Source organism: Syngnathus typhle, linkage group LG12, assembly GCF_033458585.1.
Source record: "Syngnathus typhle isolate RoL2023-S1 ecotype Sweden linkage group LG12, RoL_Styp_1.0, whole genome shotgun sequence".
NCBI lineage: Eukaryota > Metazoa > Chordata > Actinopteri > Syngnathiformes > Syngnathidae > Syngnathus > Syngnathus typhle.
The window spans coordinates 704,928-728,087 of NC_083749.1; the positions used below are offsets into that span (position 1 = coordinate 704,928).

Here is a 23,160-nt window from a genome sequence, read left to right on the forward strand (position 1 = left end):
TGGCCTCCACAACAATCAACCAAAAGAAGCTAATCAGACCAAACGGTGTTTTAATGAAAGGAGGGGAAGAGTAGAAAAATTATTATTACATTATTTTATACACTATTTACATTCATTTTACAATACACATAAATAAACGCAACAATAAGACTAACAGCATCCGAGCAGGTGCAGCAGCTTGGCGTCCATGCCCTCGATGTCAGATTCATCGGCCGAGTCGGGACACTTGTTGGGGGTGGGCGAGCCGGAAGAAGCGGGCGAGGTGGCACACGGCGCGGCGGGAGAGTCGGAGATGACGGCCTCCAGCCAGGAGGACGAGGAGGAGACGAAAGAAGAGCCGGAGGAAGCGGGCGCGTCATCGCCCGCGTTCCTGTGTTCGTGGCTAGCGGCTGCGGCGTCGCAGCGCCGCCTCTTCTTTTTGGCGGCCTGCGCACACAAAAATCGAACACGCGTCAAGACGTCGGAAAAGGCGGGGCCGATGGACGGAAACGCACGGCGTCGTCTTTGTCGCTGCCGCTGGAGCCGTCGGAGGACAGCTGCTCGTTCAGCTCCTTCTCCACGTGGGCCTGTTCGTAATATTTGGCCTGCTGCTCCTTGCTCAACGACGTCCACTGGAATTGAGACGGCGGAACTCAACGTTTGAGATTCTACCGTGAGCGTTGCTCCGACTCACCAGCTGTTCCAGGAACTTGTTGACAGCCACGCTGTCCTTCTGCTCCAGTTGGTTCTTCAGCGCCGGGCGTCGCTCTCGGAGAAAGCATTTGAAGGCGTTGGGCGGCTTTTTGACCCCGGCGGGCTTGCGTCGCCGCTTGCGCTTCGTTTTAAGACTGAGGGACCAGAGAGCGCGCGTCAAATGAACGGGAAGTGTCTTCCGGGACAGCGGAGGTCTTACCTGGAGGAGCAGGTGGTCGTGGGGGGAAGAAGAGGAGGTGGCGCGGCCTGAGAGGCGTCCACCGCCTCGTACAACACTTCGCCGTTGCTACGAAGCACAGAGGATGTGAGCGGCGGCGGCAGTGTCAGTCTGCGCGTTTGCGTGTGCGGGACTCACAGCATCCCGACGGCGTGCAGCGTGGCACCTTCGGGAAGCGGCACCACAGGGAGGCTCTTTTTCTGGAGACACAAAAAAGCTGCGGTAGTGTCACGTGTCCACTAGATGTCAGCGTGTGCTGTTCTTATGTTTGAAAATTTGTCTGGACGCCAAGCCGTCCGACCAAAATCAAAACCTGTAAATCTCCGATTGCTGAGGGACGGAGTTGTGTGTGTGTACGAATGCGTGCGTGTACCGGCTGCGGTGGCGCCGTTGGGTAGGTGAAGGACGGCTGGCTGTGGACCACCTGAGGCGTCATCTGGCAGGGTAAGTACTGCGGGGAGAGGGAAAAGGTGTGAAACGACAAATGTAAACATGAACACGACACTCTGGTGGCAAACAAAACCATCCTGGGTCGAGCGGCCTTAGCTTCAAAAGCGCATCGCCTGCTCTACTCTTTTTTCGGTAGCTCTAGTCCCGCCTCCTCGTCATCCACTTACCTGGAGACGGAAAGGAGAGCCCGCCTGGCGGCTGAGGTGATAGGGGTGCATGAAGTACGGGTTGAACTGCGGCCCGTATCTCATACTGGGAAGCGGCACGAACTGGGCGTGCGGGATAAACGGCAGGCGCGGAGGGAAGCGGAGCGGCTGAGGGCGGGCGTCAAACGACATCCCGCCGTACAAGGGAGACGGTGGGGGGTTCAAGGGCGGGTGAGGGGGGGGCATGTTGCTGGGGTCACACATGATGTTGGAGCACAACTCTTGCAGGGTGTCGGCAACATCCTGCCACTCGAGCTCGCCTACGATCTGCTCAAACTCTTCCCTGAGCTTCTCCATCAGTGCCCTGATGACCTAGGCTCGCCCTAACTCTGGCCTCCAGCTGTCACACACACAAATTAGAGAGAGATCCAGATAGCGCTTTATTAATCCACAAAGGAAATGGACAAATATGGAATAATGAGAGAAATACGTGTTGTCGAAATATGTGCTTATAACAGAAAGATATCAAATGTTTCAAGACCATCTCCGGTATCTTATTTTCGTTCATTTTGGAAGCACTTGACAGTGAAGAGTACGCAGTCCAAGTTCATCAAAGCACAAATGCAAAGACGATGCAACGAGTAACAAGCAATCCCATTGAAAATGCGCAGACGAAAGCGTGACGTCACATAGACTAAACACGGGTGGTAGGTTAAGCATACAAATACATGTACATACTCTTTATTTTAATTATCATCGCGAGGTAAAAGAAGGAATAAAGTGCTCAAAATAGACAAGATTTGCGTTAATGACAAAGCGGACATTTGCGCTCGGGACCATTTTAAGAAGTTCGTAGCGGTCTCACAATTGAGGATTTTAATTGAATAGTGTTTCGTTTTTCGCAGTTGGACGTATACAATCATGTGTAATAATAACAACAACACACTCATCTTTCCTTTTCTTAAAAAGTTGTTTTGTTCAAAGTTGTACTTTTTACTAAACACTTGACTTGACGTGACAGCTAGCAGTTAGCTAAAACGCCCAAGTCGTACAAAAGCTCCTTGGCTTTTTGATCTTTTTATTTGTATGCTTTATAGACAACGGCTTACCAACTGTAGTTGTTTATGAGTCGGTCTTGCGTGCTGGTAATACTGCGCAACTTGGCCAAAGTTGGAGATATTTGTGCCAAAGTTGTCGATATTTGCGCAGTTTGCGGTCAAGTGATCTCGATCTTGCGATGAAGTGGAGTTTGCTGGAAGCTCCGCCCCCACCTTTCGGAAGCGGGTCACCATGGTAACCTCAGTCGCGTCACTAGCTCACGTGAGTCATCCACGGTTCCGTAAACAATCAGCTTTTTACGGATATATAACACGCCTTTTTATCTTTATGCAAACCCCCCCCTCAAACTAGCCTCATGCATTTGAGCACAAAAACACACTTTATGGTTTCCAAATGTTTCCTGCGACTCAGCGGGAGTTTGGCGGCGTTTAAAGACGTTGGCGACTCATTCAAACCCAAAACAAGTGAATGTATATTATACACATGTCAAAGATTTTTTTTTTTTAAATCCAAGTCCAGACAACTTTTAACTCTATAATAGCATTTGATGACATTTATTTCTAATGAGAACTGATTAGCTGATTATCTTGAGTGAGCTTTCTTTCCTTCTTTCCTTCTTTCCTTCTTTCCTTCTTTCCTTCTTTCCTTCTTTCTTTCTTTCTCCAGAAAGTGAGTGAACACGTGAGCAAGCTGTGCTGCGCCACTCGAGCTGGCTTGGTCTCCATGCACTTCATGCTCATCAAGTGCGGCAAGAAAAAGTAACTGCAGGCTAATAAAAAAAAAAAAAAATCTGTTGGAGTTGGATTGTGTACGACTCTCACTGAGCACAAATATTTTCCTTGTTATGGCCGACTTTAATTCTGCCCTGTTGGCTTGGGAACCCCCATCCCTTTCTTTTCAGCGATGACAGCGCAGTAGAGGCCACTTGGGCCGAAAAGGAGCTTTGAGGGGGTCAAACCGAGCGTTCTGTGTGAAAGGCACCCTCGTGGAATTTGGGGGGGGTCAGGAAGGCAACAGAGCAGTTCTCCTGCCCTGCTTTTTTGCATCTGATCATCTAAATGCGGAATTCTGCATGAAACCGCACAGTATTACGCCGCTTTGCCGGGTTCTGTGTGAAAGGTACTGGACCTCACAATGAACGCAAGCACTCTTTATATAAAAAAAAAAGCCGATTTTTTTTCCCCATCTGGAGCTTTAATGAAAACACAACGTTAGCGAGGGGAGCCGCTCATTCATCACTATTATGAAACACTCACTCAATCTCAGGCCGAGGCGCCCGGTTGCTGGGAGCCAATCAATCATGCGGAGCGATGACCGGTCGCCGGCTGACCGCGTGCAGCCAAAGAACTGTTAGCGCGCCATTACGAATAGCCAGCGTGTTTGCAAATATTAGCTTTCATGACTTACTGCGGGCGCTCACGTCATCCTCAACTATTGTGGACTTTGATTAGAAGCCGCCGCAAAGACAAAAAGAGCCAGCACCCTCCTTGTCTGTTCATCATTTGATTATTGAGAGGAGGGTGTCAATGATTGGCATTTTTTTTTTCTTTTTCGGGTTGCGCTTCTGGCACATTCCGTCTCTTGCGGTGCCCCTCTCGTCCTCCCTGACACTGACCTGCATGTTATTGTTGCGGGGAAGCAGCCGGCCAGCGGAAGTTCTGCTCTGGGAGATTGAAGCCGGTAGCTAAATGACGCTTCCTGTCTTCCGACACCCCATTTCCATCCCCCCAAAAAGTCCTACGCTCGGCCCTAAACGCATGTTTGATTCGACAAACTATCACTAAGGATTTGTATTCAACATTAGCTTAGGCGAGCTATTAGCAGCATGTGAAACAATAAAGATCTAATCAACTCAGATGTCTTGGCTCAAGCAGTTTGCCTCTATTTAAAGTGCAAATCCCTGCAAAAAGGAGGCACCAAGGGGGGTCACGGGGGTCCGGTCTGCAGGATCCAGATAAATCCAGAGGGGAGTGGGCAGGAAGTGCTCTCACATCACTTCCCGTCTTTGTTGAAATCGCTATTTTCAAGGCTCGGAATGTCGCTCCCGTGGCGCGGGGGTGAAGGAATTCAAAACAAGTTCATTAAGTTGCGGGTGAGCCGCGAGTTCCACAACGTCGCCCACCTTAGGCCGCGCCCTGCTCACATCCTGCGGCGGACCGCCCGCCGCGCTTTTCGCAATGTGAGCGCGGCGAGGTGAACGCTGTTGTTTTTCCCAGACGCTCTGGTTTAGCTAAGCTATTTCTTCCAATTTAAAAAAAAGTCGTCATAATGATATCGGACATGGCGGCCGGGTTGCTTCCAGTATCTGATGACACGCTAACGGAGCTATTCAAAACATTTAGCCTTTAGCCGCCCTTCCGCCATCTGCAAAAGCTGTCAAGCTGTCAGTAAACGTTAGCTAATTCGACAGGGATCGAATCCCCCGCTGAGAGGGGGGGGCATAAATGAAGTCCCTCCGATTCATGGATGATATTTCACAATGAACTTTTTCTGCCCTCATTTCATTAGGGGTTTCCGAAAAGTGCAATCTCCAATATGTGACAACAATCGCCCCGTGTTTGTTGTTGGTCTCGGCCATATTATTCACTCTATATATGAAGCCATGCTCTACGTATGCCGTTTTTATGTTTAAGTCCCAGGGAAACCTCGTCGCTGCAGGAATTGCTGGCAAGTGCCGGCCGGGTATGTCCTACACGTGACAACAATCTAATGTCGTTTTTCTTAGTCTGGCAGTAAAATATTTACGCTATTGGCCTACGGGAATCGTGCAGGGATTTGTGGCTTGTGCTGTCTGCTTCCTACACGTGACAACAATCTACTGTATTGTTACTATGTCCAGTCTGTGAGGGAAGGGCTAATTTTGCCAGAAACACTACAGCACATTCCAAACATTTATCGTCTGGCCTTCCATAAAAGCTGTCAAGCTGTCAGCAAACGTTGGCGAGGCTCCAGCCGACTTGAAGAAACATCAAATCCCCCGCGTGAGTCCGCCGCCTCCGTCTAATATTTATGGATTTGCGCCGGGAGTGAGTATGAAGTCACTCCGGGACGAGGCTTTCGCAGGAACATTTGGACGAATCCAAGAGAGTACGCAGGGGTTGGAAACACGGAGGGAGGCCGTTCAAGGGAAATCACAATGTGGATCGGCCGGCCCAATATGCGCATTATTAGTCGAGGGTTCGCCGCACACACGTTTTGCATTATCCCGGCTTTACACCAGGACCACCGAGGTAAAAGGGGGAAGGGGAGGGGCGGCATCAGACTAGCGGGCCTTAGCCGGCCGGGGAGGAGGCTGGTAGAGGAAAAGGGTGTCAGGCCTTGGATGGCAGGATGTCCTGTTTGGATGGAAACCCCACCGAGAAGAGAAAGGGGGAAAAAAACGTGACACTGCTCGTGATTGCAAAGATTTGCTACAATCCTGCGAGGGAAAAGCGCAGAACCCAAACATGGTCAAGGTGATCTTTTTACTCTTTGCTAATGCACTCAACAATGTCCAGAATATACAAGTCGTCATGGAAACCACCCCCAAAAAAGAGCAATTTTCAAACCTCGAGCGTTTATGGCAAGTACGTGTTGTTTCCTATACGAGACAACAATCTACAAGTCCCGCTACAATGACCAACAATTCTCCATTTAAGAGTTTGAGAAAATGTTTTAAAATGCCAATTTGTGGACCTTGGAGACCACGTAGCTGCGTTCTGCCAAGTGCTGACTCTGTCCTACACTGGACAACAATCTCCCTTCTCTTTAGGTGTCTGGCTAAATGTGGCAAAAACATCAAGTCTTAAAAGGTGACCCCACAAATGTCTTGAGCAGCTCTCATCACGCTGACGTGTGCACTCTCAAGTCGTAAAGCTTGAGTGGCGGCGCAGGCAACCGCCCCACCCCACCCCGCCCGGCCCGGCTCCGAGGTCAGCGCCGCTGGCCTTTTAGCCAAATCTGTCTGACGCAGATCCGCTTCCTGCGCGAGCGAGATTGGTATTGTTCGCAAGGAGCCGGCACGGCCATCTCGCAGTGCAGCCGTTTCCTCTTTCCTGTGGAGGAGGAAGCGGTGCTGATGCTGACCCCGCCTCCTCTGCCGATACGCTTTTGGATTCCGAAGAACGAAAGCTGCCGCATTCCTCGCACTGATTTTGCATCCTATCTTGTGTAGTCAACTTGAGTTTTATTTGTTTTATGTTTTTTAATAGGGTTGTTTTCAAAAAAGCTTACTTTGTTTTTGTTTCGTTTTTCATACAGGGCATTTGTAGAGCACCAAGTGACTTGAAATTAGCCTCCTGACAAAATGAAGTTAGCGCTCTTGGCTTTGACCTGGGAACAGGTTCATCCTATTGCCACAATTTCCTGTGAGGACGCTCATCTAAATTAGGATGGTCCAAACATGAAGTAAAACCCTCGTCTGCACATTAAAATCTCATTTGGGGAGCGTGTCATCAAACTAATAGAACTAAAAAGTGCTTCCAAATCACTTTTAGTCACAAGATGAGAACACGTATGTGCAGCCCTTTTTCTTTTCTTTTTTTTTTTTTATCAGGGCCTAACAGTGACAGGAAGTCCGCTTTGGGGATTGTCCGTGCAGTTCCTGGCTGCCTTAGTTGCAACAGGAAGCGCGGCATAAAACCAAGTGGAAAAACGCCCAGAGATCATTTTGGAGCACAGAGGAGGACTGCCACTGCCACCGGGACCAGACGAACCAACACCACAGACAACTACACGATGGAGGCAGCCGCTGGGCCCCAGGGCCGTAGCTCAAGGGGAACCACCGGGGCATTTACCCACGCAATTAATGGCCTGCACATGCAAAGGTAAACAATAACAGATGTATTTTCAAAACATTCCGCTTAACAGTTTGTAGTTGCAACGACTACTCGCAGTTGTGCTGGAGGCCAAAAATTAACTTGAGCAACAGAAAAGATTGTTACGAACCATATGTCGGTTAATCCGTGTTATTTAATAATACAAAAATCAAAGATAACATTTTCAACAAGAAAAAAGTTGCGTATTTCAGTTCAAATACAAGCATACAAAAAATGTCAGATTTTCACATCCCGATTCATTATTTTAAAATTGTATACAAATTAAAATGCACAAATAGTATATTAAACAAAAGAACCATTTTAGTCCCTAACATCAGAATTCTTTGCATAAAGTAGATTTTAAACATTTTTTATAAATATATTTTAAAAAGGTAAAAGCCACAAAAACGCTTTGAAACACAATAAAGCATTCGACTGTAATTCGGATTTTCAAAGCGACAAAAAGGATTGGAGACGTGATGACGTCACTAAATAGATGGGGGTGCCGAGGGAGGGGGGGGGGGGGGGGTCATGAGTGGGGGGAGGTGCTCCCATCACCCCCCCATGCGCATCGTGTGTGTGACAGTCTGAACTGACCAGCTACACGCACACGTACACACACGCTCAATGGATTTTTTAAAGACTATTACTCCGACTATCATCACTGGAATTATAACAAATTTATTTGAATTGGACGATTAACCAGAAGCAAGTTTTTTTCCTACTTTTTGGACACTTTCTAGAGCAAAGGTGACAATTCGGTGCGCGCTTCTTTCCGTTTCGTGTACGTGCGGGAGTACGCGCTCGCTTAGCCGCTTCGTACGTGCACGCGACAGTAGAACGTGCGCGCGCGCGTCGTAAATCGACGTTTTCGGGAGGGAGTTGGGGAAACTGCTCCCTCGTGTGGACAATTGTGGTCATGACACGGCGTTGACCGAAAATTCAAAAATGACTTCGGAAAACGGAATATGATGTAACTTTGCAAAATATTCCACATTTATTAATGTTTCAAAGTTTTCTGTGATGCAATCAAACGCGTTTGTGCCTCACAGGTGGTTGGAGGAGTGCGTTGCAACCCGCCCCGGTTGCCCCCTCCTCTTCTTCGCTACGGCTGGCACGGCTCGGAAGAGCGTGAGAGAAAAAGAGAGAGAGGGGGAACGTCGTGGGAAAGGAAAATGATCCAAACGACGTTCCTCGCCGCCCTCCTCGTACTCCACGTCGCACACACACCCTTGGCCTGCGCACACTACGGGTAAATCACAGCCCTCATTTTTTAACAAAATATACATGTGTAGAAAAAAATATACATATATATTCATATCGTTTGCTCAATAAAAGTATTTTTTTTTTTCAATTTTTAAAAGTTGCCTTGGTTTCACGTGCTTTAGATGCAATAGTAATAACATTTTCTGTCTGGCTCTCTTGCAAGGAGGAGAGTGTGTAGCGGCCGCCAGCATCATCACGTCGTCATGGCAACAGAGTCGTACGTTCTGCCCCTGCACAAGCCCTACATGACAGCGTGCCAGGGCCACCGCCTCTGCAGCACCTACAAGTGAGTCGTCCAAATCTACAGGAATATCACCACGCAAAATTGAGAGTTTTTCCAAACTCATCATTTCATAATAATTAAAAAAAAAAACCCACTAAATTCACAATTGAATGTTTTTAAAGAAAGACTGAGGAAGGTTTAAAAAGTGTGCACAAATGTTTACCCAAGTGGAATGGAGTTTCGTTATCAAGTATTTTGTGTAACTACGGGAAATGTGCGCCCATTGAGACTGCTCGAGTTGTTTATTTTGGTCGTCCTGCTCCTGCCTCGCTTGTTCCCACCGCAGCCAACCCCATTTTTAAACTTTTTTTTTTTTTTTTTTAACTCTTGCTGCACCACCCTGGTCAAATCAAAGCATTCACTTTCGTGTTCATGCAGCCTGTGCGCTTTCATAGATATCTAAGTTAAAAGGCGGACGAAAGACAGCTGGATAGCTTCTTCTCGCTTATATATTTGTCCTCCGCAGTCACGTTTTTCCCCGACGTCTGCGGTAGGCCGAGAGAGTGTTTACATAAATTCATACCAATCCTCAAAGTCCCGATTTGACATCAGTGCGCTATAAACAAGATGGGAAGACCAGATACATGAAAGTGGCGACAAAGTGGCGAGTAGGCGGAACAAATCTGGACACACGTAAAGTCTTCAATGTAGTGTCGTCCGTTTGCAGTACTTTACATTGTTTAGATTTAGTGGACATCAGACAAAATCTCGACAAAGAGCTCATCTAAGAATGACCCTAAAATGACCCTTTCGAATCAAAATGGCCGACTTCCTGTGTGTTTCGGGTCACGACTCTTTGTTTTGATTGGTCTATTCTCGATAGTCACCGCTATAAAGTTTCACGTTGCTAAGTGGCTCTGACCTGGTAGACGTCGTTCTTGAAACGTTGACATTTTTTTGTCTCGACAGAACAGCGTACACGGTGGCGTATCGCCAGGTGAGCAGGGTGGTGTCTTTCTCCAACTTCTACCCACAATGTTGTCCGGGATGGCGACGCTTTCACTCGCTCAACTGTAACCAAGGTAAACATGATGTCAAATTTCTAACCATGCTAAGCTACATGCTAATTGACTTTGCGAGGTTAAAATTTCGCTATCGGTTGTAAACGGGGAACACAATTTGAGAAAGCCCTTCTAGGTTGCCAAATTGTAGCACAAAATGGAGTCATTCTTGAAACATTTTTTTTTGTATTCCAGATGTGGACGAGTGCGTGGAGCAGCATCCGTGCTCTCAAGGGTGCGTCAACACAGTCGGTAGTTTCCGATGTTTCTGCCGCGACGGTTTCTTCCTAGCTGGGGATTCGCGCTCCTGTCGACGTTTAGAAGCATCCGATTCCACTCCAGCGCCACCAACAGGTGAGTGAAGGGAAAACACAAACAAACGTGTATCCACAGGTGTGAATTTTTGTGAAGAAGAAGAGCAAGACGAGATCATAGCCAGCCTCGCGGCTCATTATTACTTTTGGTACGCGCTATGCCGCTCTCAACTCGTACCGTGAGTAATAATGCACTGCGACTGGCGCCCCCTACAGCTCTCTCAAAAGTATGAATGACAGGATATGTTTCTCCACATGATGCTTCGACTCCTCCCATTTTTTTTAAACGTTTATAAATTGTTAAAAGTTTCCAAACTTACAAATAAGTTTTTGCTAAGCTAGGTTTGTCGGCTGCAGCTGTACCTTGATCTGGAAACATTTGTGGAGGAGACTTCCATGTCTGGCTATGAAAATGCTAGGTCAGCAGAGAGCAACATTCCGCTGTTGGAGGAGTTTTTTTTGTTGGCCCGCTTGGCCGACACCGCTGCTTTTGCTTCCAGTCAATCTTGATTCCAATTGCATGATGTCATAGTTTGAGTTCAGGGCGCTAAATAGGTCCATTTTTTAAGTCACCTTTCAAAACATCCCCTCAGCCTCCCTGCAATTCCTCCATCAGCCACTGTATATGGACCAATCTAAAAATTCGAATCATAATTTGAATTAAACCTTTAAATGACATTCATATTATGGAGCAAGTTAATATAATTACGGGGAACCTACCAGAAATTGAAGGCTGCCACTGCCAGACCAGAAAGTTCGGCTTTGTTGCGCGATAACTTGAATTCGTCTGTCAATGAAATAGGTTCGTGGGGAAACGCCGGTCATTTAGGGGGAACCATTTTTATTTCCCCACCCGCTAACGTTACGCTTTACACCAAACACTGCAGGCGGAACTTCAGGTATTATTCTCAAGAACGTGACGGAGGAAGTGCAGAACTTAAAGAGCAGAATGGAACTTCTGGAACAAGTACGTACACACACGTATTTTTCTCTGTATATTTGCTTTTTTCTCTCCCAATGATTAATTTTCGCAATTCCCTGCAGAAGCTGCAGGTGGCGCTGGCGCCGTACAGCAGCGTTTTCCCAGAGGAGGGTGGGTTGGAGAACAGCGCCACCTTGCTGTCGCACTCCTTCCGCCAGCTGGACCGCATCGACTCCCTGAGCGAGCAGATCGGATTCCTAGAGGAGCGTCTGGGAACCTGTAAGTGGAGTTTAAACGCCGGAAAACCAGGAACAAAGAATAAATGTGAAGGGGAAAAAAATCCATTAGGGCCTTCATAAAACTATTTTTAAAAATGCAAATAAGAAACAAAGTAAAGGTTTAATGTTGGGACAAAATTTCAGGTACCATTTTCAGGTGGAAAAAATGCTAGTGTGATACTCTTGCTTTTAAAATGTTTATTTTTTTGGTGAAAATCAGTTTTGGTGCCAAGCAACATGAGACTCTGCTCACAATTACGTGTTAGTTCACAAATATGAAAAAAGTCAAAGCACCCAGAGAACTAACATTTTTCTTCTTTTTTGCTAAAAGACATTTTTAATGTGTACCCCAACTATCAAAGTGTCTCAAGTTTTTTTATTTGAAAGATTCGAGCTTATGACCATTCTAAGGATTACCTTTTAAAACCATCTTTTTCTCCCTCCTTTAGGTTCCTGCCAGGAAAACTAGCCGCAACCAAAACTGAAACAACATGGCTGATACACGCACACATCAAGATCATGATCATCGAGTAGTCGAGTAATTGTCAAACAAATCAGCAAGGGGATGTTTCCTCACAAGTGTTGTCTTGCTTTAAACAACTGTACCATGTCTTTGAAGGTTCTAATAGTGTCTTTGATATCTTTTGTAATGTTTCTAAAAATGTATTTGACATTTTATTTAAAATTACAACCAGTTCGTTTTCAGTTTGATTTTTTTTATACAACCTTTTGTAATAAAACATCAGCAAGCAAAAATGAAATGAGTGCTCAATAACGAAGTGGGGAACACGACATAATAATAAATAAATAAAATAGAGATAAGTGTGTTAAAAAATTTTGCAAGGCCTCCACAATTATCCCATTTATTCTAAGTCTATTGAAAAACAAGATATATCCAATAATAGAATACTGCAAATGGGGGGGGGGGGCACTCACATATACACACACAAACACAGACGCTACAAGTTATTACTTATACCCCGTCTTTAATAGCTTTGGTGAAAATAAAAAAAAAAGACAATAAATAAAAGCACCAAAGAAATCATGTTAGAAAATAATTGGCATTTTAATTTTCCTCGACATGACAGGAAAGGTGGAGTCAAAACAACCACAGAAAAATACAAAAGTAATCTTTTCGCCATGAATGGCCACACTTTAATTAGTATGAAAGTAATCACCCATATAATAATCCTTACTGCTCGACCAATCAGATGGCTGGATGGTCAAAAAAGGAGCGGGCTCTTCATCCCTGATGCATTAGCAAACAAAAGCAACAAAGTATAAAACGGATCAAAAATACTTAGTTCGGAGCATTTTTTTGGTTTGGTTTGACATTCAAAATGCAAATATTTGACAAAATAATTCTTATACTGAAACCAAGAGTGTTAATTTTTGACAGAAAATTTTAAATTCAAACTTTTTCAAAACAAACTCAATCTTATAATAGTAAACTAATTTTTAAGGGAAAAGCACCAACATAACTGGCGTAAACAAACTTATCAACAAAGGGACAGTGCCGCTAATAAGAAATCTCTGAGAATTAAGTCATGGCAGAAAAAAAGCCAAATAATTGGTTTCATAAGTAATTCATATTCCTACGACATATGAATGCAACACTAAACTATGGCATGTGTGTGTATGTGCAGACATGAATGAAGAGGCGAGCGTCACTCGTCAAACCAGCTATATATTGACTCAATAGACGCGTGCCAGCTCCAAGGCTAGCTTAGCGCGCAATGACGTCAGCCCACTTGAACAACACACGCACACAAAAAAGACGCTAAGTGGTGGTTAGTAGCTCGCACACTTATCCCAAACAAGGGACACATTCGCAAAATACGATCGAGGGTGAAATTTGTTACAAAGTTTGCTGTAGCAACGCTACGGGGTTCAGTCCCTATGCTAAAACGTCATCAGGGTGAAAGAAAATGCAATACGGGGAGAACCCGTTTTCCCCCAAAACAACCCAAACAAAAAGGCAATATGAGAGGATCACCCCAAGAAAAAAAAAAAACCAAAAACCTGCATCCAAAGCGAAGAACGCGCGAGGGCATGCACGAAAAACAACGCACATCCGTGCAGCTGGGCTCGCCGTCCGTCACTCCGCTCGCGTACATCGTGAGGGTCGGGACTGTGCGGACCGGCCGCCTGGCCGGAGAGTCGCGAGAGGTAAAAGTGGCACTGGGCTGAGGTTGACAAAATGGCGTCAAGCGCTCAGTGCCTGATGGGCCCGTTGCCGTACGCCAAGCCGGAGATGTCCAGGAAGGCCGAGCGCATGGCGTCAAAGGACTTGTCGGCGAGAGACGCCACGTCCTCCAGCGTCATGCCCTTGGTCTCAATCTTCGGGAGAATCTTCAACCGGATGCTCCCTGCGCCACAGGTGGCAAAAGTACTCACTCGGGACTTGTGTGGGGAGGGGGAATAAAAATGCCAGCAGTGCTTACCCGACTTGAACTGCTTTTCTTTCCGTAAGTAGAAGTTACCGTAGGAGGAGAAGACCACTGGTATGATGGGCACCTGCCAACAGGGTTAGGGTCAGGGTGATTGTTGTCACGTGCCACTACTTGCTAGAAATTCCTCTGTCAACAAAGGTACGCAGATTCAAATGACTTTGCCCATATACGTGTAGAATAATTTAAAAAGGTTGAAATAAACTACGTAGATCCCCCCCTCCACAATGTTTGATGACCTCATTTGGTAAAGTTGCTTCCACCTGCCACGGCCTGGAGCAGGGGCTCTGAACAGACGCTCCCACTCATGACCCGTGGGGGGGGATGCGGCTCATTAAGGCGCGCAGCTGTCGGTTACCCCGTGGCAGAGTGACGCCATCTTCTCCGCGATCGAAAACAAATACGAACAGGAACCGTTCGAATGATAATGGTCGCCGTTGGAGAACAAATTGAGGCCACGGGCCTTCCTGCTATGGGCACAAGTGATGGAACGCCCCTTGAGCTTTAATATCCATCTTAAGGTCGGTCGTGTGGATTTAGGTACGTGACATTTTGAACAGGTACTGACTTGCGCTTGCACGGCCAAGTGGAAGGCGCCTTTTTTAAAGGGCAACAGGTCTCCCCGCTGGTTCCGCGTTCCCTCCGGAAACACCCACAGACGGATCTACGGAGGGTCACGCACAAACACATCATTGGAAAAAAACGGCAGGGTCTGATTTCAACATTGGATTTGAAGCCGTGCTTGAAAGTGATACCTGCTCGTCCAACATGGTTTTGGCGGCGTCGCCCATGACGCTCTTGGCGTCGCTGGTCTTCTTGCGGTTGATGAAGATGATACCGCCCAACCAGCAGACGATGCCCACCGAGCCGGCGTAGATCAGCTCCTTCTTGGCGATCATGGTGCAGCGGTCGGGCAGGATCTCCATTAGCCCTGCGGGAGAAAGCATCCGCCACGATATTCCAAAAAGCAATGAATTGGTCGATTCATCGGAAAAGTCGTCAGTAAGGGGCACTACCCACCCAAAACGTCGAGGGAGCTCTGGTGGTTCGAAATGATGACGTAGGGGCCCGGCGTCTGCAGGTGCTCCCAGCCGCTGACTTCGAAGCGTAAGCCCAGGAAATACTTGACGTGCCGAACCAGGCCGCGGACAATCCTGATGAGGACGAAAAAAAAAAAAAATAGTTGGGCTTCAAGCGAGGGATAACAAAGTGCATTGCCACCTTTGACGACATTTTGTCTGGGAGAAAAAAGTCACCGCTGGTCCGACATCTAAATACTCGTGACACGTTGTTGCATCACATCCCTTTGTCAGCAGCGCGTCCTCGTTTAAACCCCAAGCACGAGAGCGTTTCCGTTTAGTCGGTCGGTCGGTATTGGCTTTGTGAATATCGCGAGATCTCACTTGGCTTGGCTTACTTTGGCTCCAACTGTAGCGCTACTAAACTTAACATCCAACCTTTACCCAAGATGTCAGGATCTTTTTGTCTTATCTCTCATCAGGCCACTGATAAGGCAAGTGAGTTTAAAAGCCGTCAGTTATGCAATTCCTCGCTTCGTCCTCAGTTTTTTTTTTTTCTAACCAGCCATAACAACAAAAGGCTGAGCTGCTAAGGGGTCATGCTCAAGGCTGTCCCTTGGTAGTTTAAAACTCACTGCAAACATTTCAATGCAGGCAAAAACTACAAAAAAAGCAAATTGTTTGATTCTTAAGGTTAGTTTTCTCCACGGTTGATTTGACTGGGCCAACTAGATCGAGAAGGGATGTTAGTAAACCAAAAACGGTGGGCGTATAATGGAGCTTTGGGACACAATATCAGAGATTATGTTGGCTTTAAATATGATAACCTGCACCCCACATGAATGTAAATATTCAATCTCTTAATGTAACATGCGCACACACCCCATAGCGGGCGGGATAGTCCCGTGCGGATGATCTCGTGTTAGAAAGCAGATTTTGGGAAGATAAGCAGTGAAACTGTAATCAAAACACTTTTGCAGCTCCAGCATTGTATATCTCGCGCGCGCGCGCGCACACGAGAATATTCCAGAATTTGACAATGTTGATTTTGTTGTGAGAGCTTCAACATATGCTAAGTTAGCTTGGTTTTAATGTAAATCGTTAAAACGAGTTGGAACGAAAGAGGAAGCGAAACAGTTTGTTGACATCGGCCGAATTTCTATACATTGGATTTAGTGGATAGCCTATTAGCCTTGCGAGCTAACGGGCAGCCAGCCGATCGCGCTGTCAAACCGAGCCCAAATCAAAACTCACTTCATGTTCTCGACGTCCCTGCCGCCGCTCTTGAGTACACACAGCGGTATCGCCACCAACGCCAGCACCATCATCCAAGCCACGTAGAAGATCTTTTTGAAATAAAATATTAACGCGTGACCGCTGCTCCAAAGCAGCAGCAACACCGCGAGCGGCGCCACCAGCGGGGCCATCCACAAGAGAACATCCATAGCGGGGAAAAGGGGAAGCGGGAAAGCTCGCTCGCTTGCTCGCTCACTCGCTCGCTCGCTCAGGCTGGCTGTTCGGCTGGCTTGCGGGGCCCCCGCTCACGCTGCTCGGCAAAGGAGAGGCGCCGCGCGCCGGTCAAACATAACAGGGTAGTTGGTACTTCCGACCATGTATCGCTATTCATCTGTTGCGAGGTGGAGTCCAGCCAGCACACGGTCGTGGTCATCCGCAGTTTTTTTCTTCTTCTCCAATTTCCGGGACGGCGACTGCTTGTACCGCTGTATGTGACGTCATCAGCACCGTTAGCTTCGGATGCTAATGATTTCATCCTAAAACGTTATTGTACACAAATAAAAACATTTTGGGCTCCCTAGCTCCAAACATTTGGTTGAATTGATCTCATTTTTGTCCATTCCTGTCTTTGATTAAATTATCATTAAAATTCAGATGCGGAAAGTAGATAACAGGATAAAAAATCCATAATTACAATAATACATGCTAAATTACTTTGCAATTTATTTGGAAGAATTGTAAAGCACTTCCAAACCAATATCACAATTTTGTATTAATATTGCATTTTTCCACCCTTTTACTTAATTGTATCTGTGATACCTGTAATATAATGTCATTGTTTGGCACAGTATGTAAATTGATAGTTTAAATTAGCATTAGTATAAAAAAACTAATTGATTAGTTTGGTGTAATTGCCAAATATACATTCACTTTACTCAATCCCTTGAATGAGACTAGCATGTACATAATGGGATTATCGGGCTAATCCAATCCATGGCCATATAATCTGAGGCTGTCTGTTTGGAGTTTTTTGACTCCACTTGACACAATTTGGAAGATTAGAAGGGATCGTTGGAGCCTTTGTCCTGATCAGATCCTGATCCATGAGTATAACTATGAGCACGGCAAACGGTATGCCAGCTGCTAAACCACCCATTTTTATTTATTTATTTAGTCGGGGATGAATTTAATGTACTTTAAACACCAAAGACATTTATGCCTCCAAGCCAATTGAAATACATCCGTTCAAAACAAATTTGGGCAGTTTATTGCCAACCAAATGTAGGTACAGTGAAGACAAAACAAGTCTACACACTACTTTTTAAATGCCACGGTTTTGTGATGAAAAAGTTACCCACCATTACATTATGCTCAGTTTGAAATTTGAACATAAACACTGCACTAAGATGTCGGAGGAATATTTCACGTTACTAATAAGTCAATTAAAATACATTGCATGAAATAAAATACAAAAATAAATGTTTGAATACAAACGGCTGTAAGGATGAAATGAAATAACTTAACTGAAATGAAAACATGCCCTTTATTTTGTTAGGAAACATAGATTCTCATTTTCCTGTAGTGCACTCCTTTGTCCACAAGACGGCGGTCACGCACGCACGTTTTTGTTGGCAAACGAAGAAGTCAAAAAACCAAGATGGCGCCGTTGTCGTAGCCTTTTGTAGCGGTATTTCATCTTAAAATTATTACGATTTTTTTTTTTTGAAAGCGCTTTTAGCATTTATTTTATATTTCCTATTTTATGCTACTATTTTATCCCTTAGACATCAACTGTGGCGACTATTTGTTTCGAAGCGTTATGACAACTTACCTACTGCTGTGTTAACATCGGCTGTGTTGACAACGGAGCTATCAGTCGGTGACCGAGAAATGGACATAGTATCCGGCTCGGCGTCCGCGGGGACCACCGCTGCCATGTCCGACGACATGGAGGGCCTGGGCGGCAGCGGCGTCTTACCTCATCTGGACGCCATCAAGACGGAGCAGGGGCTGCCGGTGAGCGGTGCGGAGGAGGCGGGCAATCCCAACGTGGCCATGGGTATCAAGTTCATCCTGCCCAACCGCTTCGACATGAACGTCTGTTCCCGATTCGTCAAGTCGCTCAACGAGGAAGACAGCAAGAACATCCAAGACCAGGTCAACTCCGACTTGGAGGTCGCATCCGTGCTCTTCAAAGGTTTGCATGGACTGACAATTAGAACAAAATCGTTAGACGTGATGTAAAAACAGTATATTGAAGGAATACCATTGACTCTGCCCAGGGCTGGCTGCCCGTATTACTAAATGTTGCCGTTATGTTTTCAGCGGAGTGCAACATCCAGACGTCTCCGTCCGCAGGGATCCAAGTGCGCCACGTGTACACGCCCTCCACCACCAAGCACTTCTCCCCCATCAAGCAGTCCACAACTCTCACCAACAAGCACCGCGGCAACGAGGTCTCCTCCACGCCGCTCCTCGTGCACTGTACGCCCGCTGCTGCTGCCGCCACCTGCACCTTGGCCTTTCATTCGCAGCAAAACGTAATCTCCTCTTTGGTTTGTCTTGCCAGCTTTATCCATTCATCAGCTGGCAGCTCAAGGCGAGATGGTCTTTCTGGCCAGCAGGATCGAGCAAGGTACACGTGTTTGTGCTCTGCAAAGGCTTTCCATCCAGTCTACAAAAACCTGTCACGTTTTTGTATTTTCCATCACGACAAAGTAGGGCAATCTTCTCATGGGAAACGTCACTCTTGTGTTTTTCAAAGAGACGGTGATTAACGCACAAGACGAGGAAGGCTTCACTCCTCTCATGTGGGCGGCGGCACACGGGCAGATTGCTGTGGTGGAGTTTCTGCTCCAGAATGTAAATCCATTCAGACGCGTAGGGTGCTATAAACATCAACACAATGACCATGATGCATCGTGCGTGCAGGGTGCCGATCCAAACTTGTTGGCCAAAGGACGAGAGAGCGCTTTGTCGCTGGCGTGTAGCAAAGGATACACGGACATTGTCAAAATGCTCATCGACTGCGGCGTGGACGTCAACGAGTACGACTGGGTCGGTCACACTTACAATTTTTATTGAAATTTAAGTTGCCAAACTAGGTAGAATTCATCAATTAGCTGTGACGAGATGTAGAAATGGGAAAGGGGGGGGAGGCTAACCAGCAACCGTGCTTCGTCACAGCTGTGGAAAAATAAACCCATTAAGACAAAGAACAGTCATATTTGAGGAAGTACCTTACGCTCATGTTGCTGCTGCTTTCAGAACGGAGGCGCCCCGCTACTCTACGCCGTGCACGGCAATCATATCCGCTGCGTGGAGCTGCTACTCGGTAAACACGCACGCACGCGCAGGCACCTCCCACCAGAGGTTCCCATCGAGAACAACGGTCGCGAGAAATAAACATTTGCACGATAATAAATCAATTTCATTCGCAGAGAGCGGCGCCGATCCCACCGTGGAGTCCGACTCGGGATTTAACGCCATGGACATGGCAGTGGCCATGGGACATCGCAACGGTACGTAGGCGATTTGAATGTTGAGCGCCGCTAAAAAAAAGGAACGTAGGTTTGTGGCTAATGCTAATTGGGCGCGTGCGTGCGCAGTCCAACAGGTGATGGAGGCGCACCTGCTCAGGTTGCTGATGGCCATACGAGAGTGACGCCATTGCCGACTGCGCTGCTCGGAGCTCATTTGACGCTCGTTTCGGTTGCTTTTGCTGCACGTTACCCATCGCACATTATTTATTTCAAGCCTCTCGATGTTACTTAAAAAAGAATGTTCTATTTATTTTTAATTTAACAACTCTTGTACTGTTTTTAAATTGTAATTGAGTTTTTAGTTTTGTGTACGCATTTTTTGATTACACCGCACTTCAAGTGCAATTTAAAATCGTCACTTGTTTTTAATGTAAAATACGTACGATTTAAACTCATTTGTGGTTAAAAAAAGTTTTGCAATGATAATCTTCCCTTCAAAAGACACAAGAGAAATTGTGTAATTAAATTTCAAATTCAATTACGATTTTGTAAAGTAACCCACCATGTTTGTCGGAGGCATTAAGTCCCTCTTGTATTTATCAAACTTGTTCCTGTTTGGAAGTAAACAATCGTGCGCACGTTTACACGGTTGTCTTTGTGGTGTTTTGATTTAAAAAAAAAAAAAAAAAAAAAAAAGTGAAGCATATCTACTCCCATGTTTTTATTCTCCTCAAACTCATCTTTTGCTCCAAAGTACATCATCGCAACGACAAACGGAATGAAGTCTAAAAATGTTTATCTTCGCCGCACCCTCACGCGAGTCGCTAAAAATGAAAAGTTGCATTTGTTGATTGACAGTAGCTACACTTTTTTCGATTGCAGACATGGCTATTTTTTGTTGTTAAACGAGGCCACATATGAACAAGATTCAGTAACGCGGAGGGAAAATATTTTACATTCAATCATTGGGCAGGACTGAGCAGGGGGGGGGAACTAAAAAGCACGCAGATTTGGGCACCCTCCCCCTCTGTCCAGTCTTAAGGTCCCCGACTTGGTCCTCTAGTTTGCTTCATCCTTGGATGCCTCATCAAAGTTCTCCACCAGATCTGAAAGCGCACAAAAAGGGCAAAATGTAATTGCCCACTGATTGGTCATGAATTTTAGCAATTGATAATCCTAACTCCAAAATCATTATCGATAATCTAATCGCCACAACATCATCATCACGAGGAAGCCTTGTTTTTTTTTTTTTGTTTTTTTTACATATACATATAGTTATTTACCATTTGCCACCTAAAGGCCCAAAGTGCCACAGCCACTAGGTTGCTGTTGAGAAGAACTGTTTTGGTTAGTCAAGGAGCAACTGACCTGGCACTTCGTCGTCGTCTTCTTCTTCGACTGTGGCGATGGGGACTTTGCCGTCTGTGGCTGCAGGAAAAGAAGAGAGCAAGCTCTCGTTTAAAACGACGACTATCCAAAATATTCTTATTTGGGATTTGAAAATGTGACAATCTGGAGGAGGGGGAGGACCTTGCTTGGGCAGGGCCTCAGCGAGCCTCCTAAGGCTGGTGAGGCTGTCGGCGCCAAGCTGGTTGAGTATTCCGGGCAGCATCTCTGTGAGCTGCTTGGTCTCGGCGTGGCCCGTGACGGTGAAGGTGTTGGCGGCCAACGACGCCTGCACTTTGGGATTGTTGAAGTGGATCACCGTGCCCTGATTGGTGAACATGTTCACCTGCCAAAGTCCAAAAAGCTGTTCAGTTGGGGCCCTCAGGCTCGCCGAGCTCATTTTCGGCTCCTACCTCCTCGATACCGGAGATATTGTTGACGCCGAGCTTCTTCAGGGAAAACTGCAGCTTCTTGTCGTCCGCCGTGGCTGTCCTGTGCACCACCTTCTTCTTTCGCCGGGCGCTGCCCTGGAACACCAACGCACAGAATTCTCTTTACCAGGTGGATGGGACCTTACCCACTTGAGAAAACAAACTTCTAAGTTCACAATAATTGGTCGCAATGATCACTTAATGTGATAATAAGTATGAGTACTTAGTACCCGTGAGATTTCTCAAAACCAGTAACCTCTGGAAAAAGAAAACAACGGACGGCTTTTCCTGGGATTTTTTTTTTAAATCAGAAAACTTAACATTTGAACAACTGCAACGTACCTTTCCTCCAATGCGGACCTGCGCCTGCAGCTTCGCTAATTTCTCCTGATTCATGATCGTTTCTTTCATCTGGAAGCAAAATGCGACATTCATCAACACAACATCATGCAGCAGGAGCTTCTCACCTAAGCAGACATGAATCATATGAGCGTCACCTTGTGCGCCAAGTTCAAATGACAACTTTATTCAATAAAGTTTCACTTTGGCTTTTTTTTTTAAGGCTAACTTGGAGGCTAAAGAATTGGACCCAACACAATCGGGTTTCCTGGTGGGTAAACGCGATGAGTCAACATCACGATCAAAAATACAATTTGCAAAACAAGGTGCGGCTATGTTTCGGGAACGGCTAGTGGCCAGCTAACGTCGGCTAGCTTGTCAGCTTTCAGCCGCCTCGGGTGAGCGACGCGCAATAGGCAGCAAGCAACTTTATGCGTCCGCCTTCCCACACATTCGGATAGATCCGGAGACGTTGTGTTCACTCTCGGCGCGCCAAAACAAGCGGCTGAAAACCTCCGCGCTCACCTGTAAGCTAAGAGCAGACACGCGCGGGGAGCAAGATGGACGCCAAATAGGAAGACGGAAGTGACGTCAGGCAGAACTGCCGCAGCCTTGGTATAGGTACCCATGGGCTTGTTGCCCTCCACTATGTCTCGCAGGTTCTTAGGCAGCCTGACGTGATGGGGTCAGGGCAAATTCGCTCGTGCTCACAAGCTACCTTCCGTTTGCCACTTAATGCTTCAAGTATTTTATTTTTCATTTGACCAAACAAAGGTTTCGATTTTTGGTTTCTTCCATTCCCAATGGGCTGGCTGGTCCGTTCGCTCTCTGTGCTGCATGCCTATGGATGGCATCCACCGGTGCCCGCGGTGTCCTCCAAGAGAGAGAGATGTTTGAGAATATTTGCCATTTTCTACATCATCAGTGTTGTTAGTTGTTATGTATTGACTTGGAAGTGTTGTTTCTCGTTTGCATATTGCATTGTTTGGTATGCTCTACTTTTTGTTGCCCTTCTCCGTGCGGTGTGGAGGTGTGATTGGTCAGCGGATGAATATCATTGTGATGAGGCTTGTTCAGGAAATAAAAACACGCTAACAAAAGTAACGTGAATCTGTGCTCTTTACAAAGGTTATGTAAGAGAATAAACATAACATTAGTCAACCTAAATGTTGAACAGAGGCTGTGATTTACCAAAGTCAAATTCCTTTTCTGGCACGCTCAAACATGGCGAATAAAAAAATCTTGAATCTTGAAAGTTCTATTTATCCCTTCCAAACTCTTGATGACGACGTCAGCCTGCCTGCCTGCCTGACCGCCCGCCCGCCTGCCTATATAATATGGGCCTTTGGCGCCCCTCGCGCATTCTCTCACTCTGTGGGATGAATACTGCAG

At 46.3% G+C, this 23,160-nt stretch overlaps 5 protein-coding genes across 10 annotated transcripts; 2 read left to right on the top strand and 3 right to left on the bottom strand.

Annotated features, from left to right (window-relative positions):
- Window positions 1-53: 53 nt before the first annotated feature.
- On the bottom strand, window positions 54-4,317 carry LOC133163288 (transcription factor 7-like 1-B). Of its 3 annotated transcripts, none has more exons than XM_061293057.1 (7): window positions 4,181-4,317; window positions 1,284-1,361; window positions 1,049-1,110; window positions 893-979; window positions 674-827; window positions 495-611; window positions 54-426 (listed from the first exon to the last, which is right to left on the bottom strand). In XM_061293057.1, exons 1-7 carry the CDS (start codon window positions 4,184-4,186, stop codon window positions 151-153), a joined length of 780 nt encoding a protein of 259 aa, XP_061149041.1. In that variant the 5' UTR covers window positions 4,187-4,317; the 3' UTR covers window positions 54-150. The 3 variants fall into 3 exon arrangements, with proteins under 3 accessions (XP_061149041.1, XP_061149040.1, XP_061149039.1); XM_061293056.1 differs by lacking the exon at window positions 4,181-4,317 and adding an exon at window positions 2,616-3,297; XM_061293055.1 differs by lacking the exon at window positions 4,181-4,317 and adding an exon at window positions 1,528-2,516.
- A 2,816-nt stretch (window positions 4,318-7,133) lies between these two features.
- egfl7 (EGF-like-domain, multiple 7) lies at window positions 7,134-12,130 on the top strand. 2 transcript variants are annotated; one of them, XM_061293099.1, is made up of 8 exons: window positions 7,134-7,370; window positions 8,414-8,613; window positions 8,791-8,913; window positions 9,820-9,932; window positions 10,107-10,265; window positions 11,113-11,192; window positions 11,270-11,426; window positions 11,875-12,130. In XM_061293099.1, exons 2-8 carry the CDS (start codon window positions 8,537-8,539, stop codon window positions 11,892-11,894), a joined length of 729 nt encoding a protein of 242 aa, XP_061149083.1. In that variant the 5' UTR covers window positions 7,134-7,370; window positions 8,414-8,536; the 3' UTR covers window positions 11,895-12,130. The 2 variants fall into 2 exon arrangements, with proteins under 2 accessions (XP_061149083.1, XP_061149084.1); XM_061293100.1 differs by lacking the exon at window positions 7,134-7,370 and adding an exon at window positions 7,944-8,111.
- Window positions 12,131-12,467: 337 nt separating this feature from the next.
- Window positions 12,468-18,102, bottom strand: agpat2 (1-acylglycerol-3-phosphate O-acyltransferase 2 (lysophosphatidic acid acyltransferase, beta)). Of its 3 annotated transcripts, none has more exons than XM_061293088.1 (8): window positions 17,962-18,102; window positions 16,391-16,615; window positions 16,149-16,240; window positions 14,896-15,029; window positions 14,631-14,806; window positions 14,444-14,539; window positions 13,870-13,942; window positions 12,468-13,794 (listed from the first exon to the last, which is right to left on the bottom strand). In XM_061293088.1, the coding sequence occupies exons 3-8, from the start codon at window positions 16,220-16,222 to the stop codon at window positions 13,640-13,642; spliced, it is 708 nt and encodes a 235-aa protein (XP_061149072.1). In that variant the 5' UTR covers window positions 16,223-16,240; window positions 16,391-16,615; window positions 17,962-18,102; the 3' UTR covers window positions 12,468-13,639. The 3 variants fall into 3 exon arrangements, with proteins under 3 accessions (XP_061149072.1, XP_061149071.1, XP_061149069.1); XM_061293087.1 differs by having other exon boundaries at window positions 16,387-16,615; XM_061293085.1 differs by having other exon boundaries at window positions 16,149-16,615.
- Window positions 18,021-20,256, top strand: ankra2 (ankyrin repeat, family A (RFXANK-like), 2). Its single transcript, XM_061293064.1, has 8 exons — window positions 18,021-18,327; window positions 18,456-18,614; window positions 18,700-18,765; window positions 18,895-18,992; window positions 19,062-19,187; window positions 19,398-19,464; window positions 19,571-19,651; window positions 19,739-20,256. The coding sequence occupies exons 1-8, from the start codon at window positions 18,021-18,023 to the stop codon at window positions 19,792-19,794; spliced, it is 960 nt and encodes a 319-aa protein (XP_061149048.1). The 3' UTR covers window positions 19,795-20,256.
- Window positions 20,257-20,318: 62 nt separating this feature from the next.
- btf3 (basic transcription factor 3) lies at window positions 20,319-22,374 on the bottom strand. The gene is made up of 6 exons (XM_061293128.1): window positions 22,294-22,374; window positions 21,772-21,840; window positions 21,412-21,525; window positions 21,143-21,344; window positions 20,981-21,040; window positions 20,319-20,718 (listed from the first exon to the last, which is right to left on the bottom strand). Exons 2-6 carry the CDS (start codon window positions 21,838-21,840, stop codon window positions 20,672-20,674), a joined length of 492 nt encoding a protein of 163 aa, XP_061149112.1. The 5' UTR covers window positions 22,294-22,374; the 3' UTR covers window positions 20,319-20,671.
- Window positions 22,375-23,160: the final 786 nt, after the last annotated feature.